The sequence below is a fragment of the Muntiacus reevesi genome, chromosome 18, assembly GCF_963930625.1.
Source record: "Muntiacus reevesi chromosome 18, mMunRee1.1, whole genome shotgun sequence".
Classification (NCBI taxonomy): Eukaryota; Metazoa; Chordata; class Mammalia; order Artiodactyla; family Cervidae; genus Muntiacus; species Muntiacus reevesi.
Window position 1 is genome coordinate 48,988,986 of NC_089266.1, and position 12,420 is coordinate 49,001,405.

Consider the following 12,420-nt stretch of genomic DNA (forward strand, 5'->3'; position numbering starts at 1 on the left):
ATCCCAGACCTGTGTCAGATATATATCCCACGAAACTGTTGACTGTTATATGCTAGTCATGAATCCATGCCATTAAATGCTTATGTAAGAGTCAGAAAGTAAGTCACTAATAAATATTCTTTTCAAATAATCGAGAATAGAATGTTCATTATCTTCTCTCTTTTCCTCAAGTCCAAAAGCCAAGGAGCCTTGCCTAAACAAAACATCCAGAATACCTCTGTACCTTACTTATTTTGTATCTCACAGACTGTCAAACCAATAAACTACTCCCAGGAATGACTTAAACAAACCAGAATATTACCTCTGTCTTAAGTAAATTCCTGCTTCCATCACACTGGATGGCAAGTCCTGAGATTCAGTTTATAACCTCCTTTCTCATCTCTACAGATATCTTGCCTACTGAAGTCTACTCAAATACACAACTAGAAAAGAGACTCAGAGTATAAACTACAGCGTCACTAGACATCAGTGAGGTAAATTATTGGTATACCCTCTCAATTAGCTTGGCCCTGACTTAATATAATTAAATATTGTCTTTGAAGTTCTGGGTTGTAACTCCTCTTCTACTCACTAGCTTCCTTTAAAGCAAATATTTGTCCCTTATAACTCATCTATTCCCATGTGAAGGAAGAAATGGAATTTTCCGTAAACCCACTGATGGTTGAAGAAAGAAACCTGTTAATATGCTACAAATTAACTACTAAATTTCAAGTGAAAATTGTTCTCCCTGGAGTTAGTATTCCTGAATTCTGTCTAGAGAGACTTCTTGGCTAGCTTTCTTCTCTGCTGTTCCACATCTTGATCCATGATGGTAACATTGGATCTTTGTCTTTACACTGGCTCCCCCTGTCTGTCCTTACCTACTTTATTATCCATACTTTTCTTAGAAGCTAATTATCCTAGACCTTTTATGATCAATGATCTCATTCTAGAATTGCCTTGCTGTAACTTTTGTTTTCTAAAAGTTTAATTTAACCCATGACTTTAAATTAGGAGAAAAAGGTAGAACTCCAAATTTATCATTGGGAATTCCTTCCTTTCACTGCTCCAACTTTCCCAGACTGACCTAACTCACAACCTTCTCTGTTCCAATTCAGGCAAATCTCAAACTCAACAGAAGAACATCACAATTTAACTGCACTTCAAACTCTTCTAATTACAGTCAAGCTGGTCATAAACCTATAAATTCCTACAATGATTCTGATGAAAGGTTTAGAGGTTCTTTTGCCTCAGAACTTAAGTGACTAGTAAAAGATCATAAAGTAAATAATAAAGTTAGAACTAAAACCCAACTATCCTAACAAAGACTGAAAAGGAAATCATACATCTGTCAATAATCAATTTTTATATTTCTGGCTCACTTTTCCAAGTAGATTAAGTATTCTTCCTGAAAAGCTCAAAAAATACATCCAATCAAATGTTTTACAAAGTTTCTGAGGAATAACTGAAGTACAATTACCCTCACATAGTCTATGTTTACAATTTATCTGTTTTGTCATATGTCATGCCATATCATTGAAATCATCACAATCAAGAAAAGTTTCAAACATTTCTATCACCTCAGAAGTTTCTTATCCCTGAGGAATTATCCTTCCCTCTCCTTCCTCCTGCACCAGCATCAGCCCAGTCTCTAGGTAAGCGTCATTTCATGACAGGCTCTGTATTTTAAAGAATTTTATAGGAATGGAATCATAGCACATGCTCTATTTTTACCAATTATGTTTTCATTTAGCATAATTATTGTGAGATTCACTCATACTGTTGAGTGTACAATAATCTTCCTTTTTACTGCTAAGTCACTGAGTATAATTTTACAAAGTAGTTAAAAAAAATTCCTCGTGGTGCTCGCTTCAGCAGCACATATACTAAAATTGGAACGATACAGAGAAGATTAGCATGGCCCCTGCGCAAGGATGACACGCAAATTCGTGAAGCATTCCATATTTTTTCGTATCAATGTATGACAAAACCCACTGGAAAAAAAAAAGAAAAGAAATATATCCTTTAAAAAAAAAAAAAAAATTCCTTACGGACTTTCCTGGTGGTGCAGTGGATAATAATCTGCCTGCCAATGCAAGGGGACACAGATTTGATCCCTGGTCCAGGAAGAGTCCACATGCTGCTGAGTAACTAAGCCCCTGTGCCACAACACTAAAGCCCACGTGCCCTAGAGCCCATAAGCCACAACTACGGAGCCCGCCTGCACCACTACCAAGGCCCACGCACCTGCAGCCTGTGCTCTGTGACAAGGAAAGCCACCCCAATGAGAAGCCCGTGCACCACAACCAAGGGCAGCTCCAGTTTGCCACAACTAGAGAAAGTCCACACCCAGCAAAAAGACTCGGTGCAATCAAAAATAAATAAATAATTTTTTTTAAAAAAGGAATAGTCTAAAAAAAAAAAAGAATACTCTCGGAAAAAACATCATACTACATGTATAATGAGCAGAATGAACATTTTCAATATACTTCTGTTTTAAAAGGAAGAATGTCAAAGACTGCCTAATGAAGAAATATATTTTACTAGTATCAAACTCTCAGGAAAAGTAAGAATAAATTAAAGACTTCAATAATTTAGCTTTAGCAGTTAAAAATATAGGACGAGACTTATTTAAAATATATTCCCATGAATTAGTTATTAAATGTACATTGCTGAGAAAAGGTAACTAATATGGGAGAAAATACAGTGATAACATACTAGTGTATGTATTGTAACTCATTTATTATGCACTATTATTTTGAATTCATTTCAAAAACCTTTTATACATTCACAAAAAATCATTTTACAACAAATAGCTATTTTAAATAATGGGAATAAATGAGACTCTTACTAAAAACAACACTAAACAAAAGGATAGACTATAGAAGGACTTCCTTTTAAGCCATCATACATAAACATTTTTCAATAAATAATTTGCTATCCTGTATTGGTTTGTGTGAATATAGGAGGATACACTATTGTTTCTTCAGGCCATTTATTTCCTGAGAATACACCCTTGAAAGTGTCAAAATTGAGTGAAATGTTCCTTAATTGCAAAGTTAACCCTAAAAAATCACAATTTTTGATGACTATAAAGTGTTATATATTTTTGAAACTACAACGTATGTATTGTATATATTTGTATTCAAAATCACAACATAAATATAGTATGAAAAAGTTAACCATTACACAGTTAACAATTATGTCCATCGTTTTTTATAATAGAGTATTTGGGACAACACCTCAGATCCTCAGAAAGGTGCTTCAGGATGGTCCTATGACTTGAGAGAGACCCAGGCATGAAAAAGTATACCTTAAAGCTATAAGCATAAATGACTCTGAACACAAATTCTTTTCTCTTCATATTTTCAGGCAGCTACTCATAAAATATAAAGCATCAAGAAATTACATTTAGAAGTACATGAAGAAAGGATACTAAAAAAAAAAACGATACTCATATTTACCACTTAATGACAAAAATATGGAAATATAGAAAGTTCAACTGTATTTTATAACCCTTCTCCTTACATTTTAATCTAAATACAGAATATAATAACTCATACTACTCAAAGATGATAGTCTAAAAGATAGTAACTACCATATACAAGGCAAACACAAAACCATTCCATTTCTGTTACAAACAGAAATTTATTAGGTAGGTACTCAATAAATTACAGCTATATTTATTCCATGGGCAAGCAGAAAGGGGGAAAAGGATAACAATGAATATGCTTTCCTTCTACATTCACCCAAGTTTAGAAAACTTGGGTTGTTATTTCCCCCCCCATTTAGAACTCGTTTTATAAAAAAATTTCCAGCTTCTATTGTCAAACTTGGCTGAATTTTATCAGCTAAATTTAGGCAGAGGTTTTTAACACTCTCAACTATCCATTAAATCAACCTTATTTTATCTTATAATACCAATTAAGGAATATGCTATTGGATAGAAGTGTCTTATCAACACTGACTTGAAAAAGATACCAATTATTTTCAGTATCTACTTCACTCGTCATGTCAGTAGCTCACTTAATATACCTAGGATTCAAAATAAGTGATTATGCATAAGTTATTTTCTATAAGAGTAATTTTTAGCACCAATGTAAATAAGTAGCTTCTTTGAAATCTGGCATACCACTTAGAACATTCATAATTTATGTAATGTATTTGACGCAATGTTTTATACAAGGAGTTCCCTAGTCCCATTATGCTTAATGACATGTCAGCTCTTCTACTATAAACTTTGTTTCTCAACAGTTTATGAAACTGTTGAAAAACTCCTCTAGGATAGCCCACTCTGTCAGGCCATTTGTAACAGGCAGCTACACTCAGAACCCACTGCTGACGCAACAGTGTGAGCTGTGCAGTGATTTCTCTAAGGATGAACAGATCCATCACTTCCCAGAGTCACAGAAGCTGCCTGACTTGAAGCTGCCACCATGACCAGCCAGTCACAGGGAATCCAGCAACTCCTCCAGGCAGAGAAAAGGGACAGGACAAACTCAAGGAAGTCAAGAAGAGAAAAACCAAGATGATTACATCAAGCCAAGTAAGAAGAGATAGCAGCTACTGACCAGTATAGAATGCAAAATCAGCAGTTTTCGACAGAAACACACGTCAGGAGAAACAGAAGTGGAAACACTGAAGAAGATAAAAGAACTGAATGCAAGCTACAACAAGTCCATGGAAAGTGTGATCAACGAGCTTTTAAGCATCATCTGATGTGAAACCAGAAATCCACTATAGAACTGCCAACTAAATGTGCACCCCATTGTTCAATAAGTGGTTATCTACAGACAAGGGAAAAAATTGCTCTAGGATAAAACTTGGCAGTTAAGTACCATCAAGACAATAATGTACTTTTTTTAAAAGTCTATATATAATTTTACAAGAAGGGGGTGATATATTCTCTCACTATCTTCCTCTAACAGAGCCTTAGGAATCTTTTTTGACCAGTCATACAAAGAGAAATATTTTTAAAAAATAAAATTTAAGAACTAGCACGAACATTACACTATGAACAAAAGTGATTCAGTTGGACTTCCTTGGTGGTCCAGGGGCTAAGACTCCACCTCCCAATGCAGAGCGACCAAATTCAATCCCTGGGAGAGGAACTAGATCCTACATGTCACAACTTAAGAGTCTGCATGCCACCACAAATATCAAAGATTCCACATGCCACAACCAACACAACCAAATAAAATTTTTTTTAAGTGACACAGTTAAGATAAAGACCAGTGGATATTTTACAGATTCTAGTTCCAAGGAAAGATTTTAAATCAGTAGCCTGCTTAGTTTTCTCCTGTTAGCCGTAAGGTCAAGATTAGGATTTATTCTAACAAATGAAAACATCAGTTGCTTTTCTCTGGTTGACAAACTATTTTAGTATTTTATAATAGTCAATGATCAATAGCATCAAAAGATAACAGTCAATTACTAGAGTTGTCAAGAAAGTTGTTACCCATGATGCTAGTAAATCCAACATAAAGAAATATAATCAATAATACAGATCAACAAACATGAAAACAAACCAAAAAAATTACAAATCAGTATTCTATGGGTAGTCCCCCTAAACCTAGACTGTCTAGTAAATGCATGTCTTTAGTCCCAAGGGGCATCTAAATGCAATACGAATACCTCAGCACAAATTTACCAATACTAATGGAAAAATATACTACTAATCAGTTGCTTGTTCGCACATGTTGATCACTATGCTAAAAACACTCCAGGGTCTGTGACTGTTTTTGCTTAAAATGTACATTTTCCTCTAATTTGAAAAAGATTCAATGTTCAAAGAGGACTGTGGTTTCAGCATCCTTCTGCACAAAGATGCCAAAACTACCTTTCCTTGCTCTTTATATTATGTTACTACTACTACTGTAAAGAAAAACTCTAATTAACTAGGGAATAAAGCTCTTTCTCCATCCACAATTGGCAGCTTATCAGGGTTCTGTGGCTTTTCTTTCATTTTTTTATTTTTTGTTGTTTGTCTTTTCATTTATTTTTATTAGTTGGAGGCTAATTACTTTACAATATTGTAGAGGTTTTTGCCATACATTGACATGAATCAGCCATGGATTTACATGTGTTCCCCATCCCGATCCCCCCTCCCGCCTCCCTCCCCATCCCATCTCTCTGGGTCTTCCCAGTGCACCAGCCCTGAGCACTTGTCTCAGGCATTCAATCTGGGCTGGTGATCTGTTTCATCCTTGATAGTATACTTGTTTTAATGCTGTTCTCTCAGAACATCCCACCCTCGCCTTCTCCCACTGAGTCCAAAAGTCTGTTCTGCACATCTGTGTCTCTTTCTCTGTTTTGCACATAGGGTTATCATTACCACCTTTTAAAATTCCATATATATGCATTAGTATACTGTATTGGTCTTTATCTTTCTGGCTTGTGGCTTTTATACAGAGATACTGGTGTTAAAACACGACTATTGCCTCAAAACATTATTTTCATACTCTCACCAGGAGTAGGTGACCCTCTTCACCCAGATTTAAGGCCCAAACTCTCCAAAGGATTTTAAGAAAGTTCTCACAATGACTATATAAAGTGGAATGATTATTTCCTTAGCTTTGCAACTAATCACTTTGTTTAGAAATTCCCTCATTTCCCTTGATTTCCCTGCAACTAGAGAATACAGATCCTCCATTCTGAGTCTGTCTACTTCAAATGTACTATTTCCTCTTTAACAAATAACTATGTACTCTGCAAGGATGAAACATACTCATAAATTCATTCTTTTTCCCAAATACACACAAAAGTTGATGAAATTTATCTATTAACCTGCCTGCCTTGGAGAGATTCCTGAAATAAGCAAAAGGCTCATTTTATACAAATGCTGAAACTGTTCCAAACTGAGCTCAATGGGATCACTTGTTCTTTGAGATTATTGTATAAGACACTATACAGACACCCATTCCATGAGAAAATACCAGAGATCAAAGACAGAAGTACTTAATTCCTTATAGTACTTTAAAACTTACACTATGTTATATATACTAATCAATACTCACATGCTAAAGTACTCCTCACTTAAAATAAGCCTAGGTCAGTAAATAATAGGATAAATGAAGCTCACACCATCATCACTAAAAGCATTTATAAAATTCTTTTTGTGTTTAATACTGTGCCAGAGTTTACACACAAAAACATGTTAGCTGCAAAGAAATTGAAATTTGAAACTATCACTGTAGATTTTACAATTTAAAATTAAGATCATTCTTGTAAAACAATACTTTAGTTAATCTAGTCAGTGATAATTCTTAACACATAGTCCAAAGGACAGAGACTCTTGAAATAGTTTTCAGTAAAATGAAATTTACAAAATATTCACATGCAGATGACACTCCAGGGAGTTCCATTTCCACCTTAACTGTAGAAAGCCTGAGTGTCACTCCTAACCAAAAAAACAAGAAAAAACCGTCTAACTATCATCTTACATTTCTTGAGCATATCAGAGAGCTAAAATAACAGGAAAACCTGTATTTGACATTTCAAGAAGGATAGATTCCTCCAAAACAACAGGGGGAAGAGGCAACTACTGTGCAAGTAAGTAAGAAAAAAAAGTTGGCTAAAATTTTAATGAAAGTGCCATTAATCTATTTCCTGTTTCTATAGAGTTGGCTATCCTGGCCATTTCATCCAAGTGGAACAAAAAAATATGTGGTCTTTTGTGTTTGGCTTCTCTGACTTAGAATGTTTTAATATCCTGGCCATTTTCATGCAAATGGAACAAAAAATTATGTGGTCTTTGTGTTTGGCTTCTTTGACTTAGAATGTTTTAAAAGTTTATCCATGAATGTAACAGAAAACTTCACTCCTTTTTTATTAACAATATTCCTTTCTACAGATACACCACATTTTGTTCTATTGATGGACATTTGACTTGTACACTGAAAACTATAAAACATCACTGAAAGAAATTAAAAATCTAAAGCAATGAAAAGGCATTCTAATTTCATGAATCAGAAGATTTAATATATTGTTAAAATGGCAGTACTCTGATTCAATACAACCCTTATCAAAATCTCAGCTGCCTCTTTTGCAGAAATTGAAAAGCTGATACTAAAATTCATATGTAAATGCAAGGGACCCAGAACAGACACAACTTGAAAAAGAATAAAGCTGAGGAGATGACACTTCTGATTTAAAAACTTGCTACAAAGCTAGCATAATCAAGATAATGCAATATTGATGCAAGGACAGACAGAAATCAATGGAACAGAATTGAGAATTCAGAAATAAAATCGTATGCTTATGGTCAACTGATTTTCAACAACAGTGATAAGACAATTCAATGGGAAAGAATAATCTTTCCAACAGTGATAGGACTGTAACTGACGAGAAGAAACTTGACTCCATGCTGAATCCACTCCTTTAACTCCAACCCTTGTACTCTGCTGCCTCTGCTTAGTCATGCAGGCTCTGCACCTTTTGTAAAAGAATGCTGCTATAGCCTGAAACATACAGGACAGCCCATTCTCAAGGTTCACTCACATAGAGATAAAAAGTTGTAGAATGGAGAATAATAGTTACCTCATAGAAGGTATTTTAGGTACCTTCTTGTGATCAGACCTGCCTGGACAGCTGTAAGCACAAAGGTACCAAAAAGTTTGCAATAACCTGCCACACACTCTCCCCCCTTTCAGTATAAAAGACTAACTTCTAATTCAGGTTAAGACGGTTCTCTGGGACACTAGCTGACCATCTTCCTGATCTGCTAGCTTCTCGAAAAAGTCGCTATTTCTTGCACCAACAACACATCTCTTGGTTTACTGACCTGTCATGCAATGAGCGATAGGAGCTTGGACCTGGTGACAGGACAACTAAAAAGCTATTTCCAAAAGAATGAAGTTGGACTCGTCGCAACATACACAACAGTTAGCACAAAACAGATGAGACCTCAAAGTAAAAGCTAAAATTCTCACAGGGAAACATAAGAGTAAACCTTTGTGACCTTAGTTTCCCAGATGAAACAAGGGATGAAAGGAAGAATGGGTAAGCGCATCAAGAGAATGAATTATGGAACGGGTGAATATTTTTGCAAACCACATATCTTATAAGGGACTGGGATCTAGAATACTTAAAGAACTCTTACAACTCAAGTATTAAAAAGACAAACAACTCAATTAAAAACTGGACAAGGACCTGAATGGACATCTATTTATAGGTATGTAGATGGACACCTGTAAATCTTTATACATGATCCAAATAAATAAATCAATTCTAACTTAAGTTTTCTCAGCACCACAAATTTACAGTCTGACAATTTCGACTTTAAGGAAGAAACTGAAGAAAAAGAAAGGCCTTAAGTTAGTATACATTTGAATTTGGAAGAATGTTGTTTTAATTACATCAGTTTAAATCCCTTCCTCTAATTGGCAACTTATATTAACTCATTAAATTGCTAGTTATATCCTAAAATGAAAAATTCTAAATTCCAAATTTTTATATTATACTAGCATTTAAGGCAAAACAGGACGATGAATTCATACTGAAAAAAAGGTCCCAATAAATAGTATTAGGAAAAAATTAATTGTCATAAATCCAAATTAAAGACAGCAAGAAAGTATATAATAATTCTACACAAGAATACATGATAAAATTAACACAACATATATCCCCACCAAGAAAAAAAATAAGACACACATAAAAAAGCAATAAATATACTTTCTACATTATAAACCATAAACTCAAAAGCACATAGCATGGGTTAGAAATTGCAACTGTCACTAATTAGGAATAGTGAATTAAGATTTATGAAATACACTAAGCTTAAAATTCTTATTACAATTTCACTGTTTTATTAATTGTATTCTCAGTTCTCCTTTCAAATGACATATTACATAACTGTGTATATACCTAACTATATATACTTTATTCACTTTGTACGGCAGTGAATTTACTGTTAGAAAGGGGATATTTATACCAACTTAGCTCACTGTATCCCTACCTAAAAATTTTTCATGGAATCTAAACAAGACTTTACAACTTCCAATAAGCTAGTGTTTCATATACAACACTAAATTTTACAGAATTAATTAGGTTTTACTATATGGAAAGGTTTAAAACTCTTAAGTTCATAAAAAATACTCCCAACATAAAAAGGACATGTCACAGTGACAAAGTTCATAAGAATAAAAAGCCAATCATATAAGTGGCCCCATGATTATGATCTGCAGCTCTTAAAGATCAGAAGTACACAGAAGCAGAGGTGCACTCCTGCAGTTCTCCCATTTGGCCTCTAAGAACACAGCCCTATTGACATCTAAAGCAAGACCTATTTACCTACTCAGCAAGAAAAATAACTCTAGGGAAGATTAAATCGGTCAAGACCAGGAGAACCCTCAAGAATTCAGACTGGTGGCTAACTATCTCACAGGAAAACTTAGAGCATGAAGATTACCTCGGCAACTTTTGGAGGCACTCCATCCCCAAGCACTTCCCTGATGAAGCAGTGCTGGCCCATGTAATACGAGAGTCCACAAGTCCTCTTGAAGGCATCTTTCAGTCGTTTCAGCTCCACATCTGTAACTGCAATTCAGAAACAGAAGACAGGTAAGAAACCTGAGGAGAAAAGACATCTCTCAAAATCTTTACTTTTTTTTCAATCCAGTTCCTAACAAAAACTAGCAAACATTACTTCTCTTCCCAGATAAGTAAAATAAACCCAAAGATATTTTTCATAATTCTAATATTTTCAAATTTAATCTTAAAAATAAATATGAAAATTCTTGACCCACTGTCTTCAAATGGCAGAACATTAAGTTATGCATACAAATTTTAGGCAGGGGTAAAGAAGAGGTAACAATTAGCAGGTAAGCTGAATGGCATTAGGCTCTGGCATTAATACCTTTCAGCAGCAATGTACTCATTTCCTCTGGAATAAAAATTATATTATTTGTACTCTTTGAGTACGTATTTATCCATGATCCCAAGTTTAGCTTAAACTGTGTCATCCTCAACAAAGAAAGTAACCTAAAAATAGATGATGCTAATACACTATAATTTTTAGACACCCACTAAGAAAAAAATTACTGAGCCATTACTTTATTTTAGGCATTGAAGCCTTTCACTGAATAGAACAATCTCTGTCTACAAGGAGAGAAAAATATTCTTTAGTACTACATGGTCAGTGAAGGTACCACAAATGGTACCTTTAGCCCATGCTAAAGAAGAAAGATAAGACTTCTGCATGGAGAGGATGATTACATAAAATTTTAAAGGCTAACCCAAGCAAAATAGACAAGGGCATGCCAGGCAGAGATAATAGTTTGTTTCAAAGTATACAGAGGATGATGTATAGAGCTACAGAGAACTGCATGTTACCAGAACAAAATGAACAAAGCTGGGAGTAGTAAAAGATAAACCTAAGGCAGTCACTGACCAAGTCACAGAAATTCTAACACAATAAGGAAGGGATTCAGTCAGACACAATTCAGGTATGAACTCCAGGCAGAATAGGAAACAGAACACAGTTAGATAAAATTCAGGTAGTTTACCAGTTCTGTGGTAAGCAAAATGTGGAAGCAAAAGGTGGGCTGCTATTATGAGAAGAAAAAGGAGGAGCTATTCAGGAACTATTTAGAAGGAAAAGTCAACAGAATTTGAAACTTAACTGAAAAGTAGAACCAATGCAGAGTAACATTCAGGATTCTACCCTGAGAAACTTGGAAGGGTGGTCTTAGCATGTAGAAAGGGAATGTAAGAAAAAAATGTGAGGAAGGAAAAATAATAAATAATAAATTAAATGATTAGTCATGTATGGATATGAGAGTAGGACTGTAAAGAAAGCTGAGCACCGAAGAATTGATGCTTTTGAACTGTGGTGTTGGAGAAGACTCTTGAGAGTCCCTTGGACTGCAAGGAGATTCAATCAGTCCATCCCAAAGGAGATCAGTCCTGGGTGTTCACTGGAAGGACTAAAGTTGAAGCTGAAACTCCAATACTTTGGCCACCTGATGCAGAGAGTTGACTCATTTGAAAAGACCCTGATGCTGGGAAAGATTGAGGGCAGGAGGAGAAGGGGACAAAAGAGGATGAGATGGTTGGATGGCATCACCAACTCAAAGGACATGAGTTTGGGTAAACTCCAGGAGTTGGTGATGGACAGGGAAGTCTGGCGTGCTGCAGTCCATGGGGCTGCAAAGAGTTGGACATGACTGAGCGACTGAACTGAAATGATAACGACATACTGAAAATGAGGAACCTTCAGGAGACCCACTGAGTTTTTACAATTATGAGTGTAAAGTTTAGGAAAGGTTTGATTAAAGTCATAAGCATGTAGGCTGCAATTAAAGTCACGAATAAAGAGCATAAATGAGATAGAGACAAAACTGGAAGAAAGCAATGCTTACAGTATCTGCTGAGAAAGAAAAAAATATTCAAACAAGATTGACAAGGAATACTTAGGAAAAACATAAGCACAGTTTCCAAAGG

At 35.2% G+C, this 12,420-nt stretch overlaps 1 protein-coding gene and 1 non-coding gene across 2 annotated transcripts in view; one reads left to right on the forward strand and one right to left on the reverse strand.

Moving 5' to 3' along the window:
- The window catches only part of USP32 (ubiquitin specific peptidase 32), a 191,785-nt gene that overhangs the window by 125,574 nt on the left and 53,791 nt on the right, over window positions 1–12,420 (reverse strand). Inside the window, exon 2 of the mRNA XM_065908924.1 lies at window positions 10,388–10,515. Coding sequence (XP_065764996.1) covers window positions 10,388–10,515 — 128 coding nt within the window. The remainder of the gene's footprint in view (window positions 1–10,387; window positions 10,516–12,420) is intronic.
- On the forward strand, window positions 1,842–1,948 carry LOC136150349 (U6 spliceosomal RNA). The gene has a single exon (XR_010659784.1). It is a non-coding gene; the product is annotated as a U6 spliceosomal RNA (small nuclear RNA).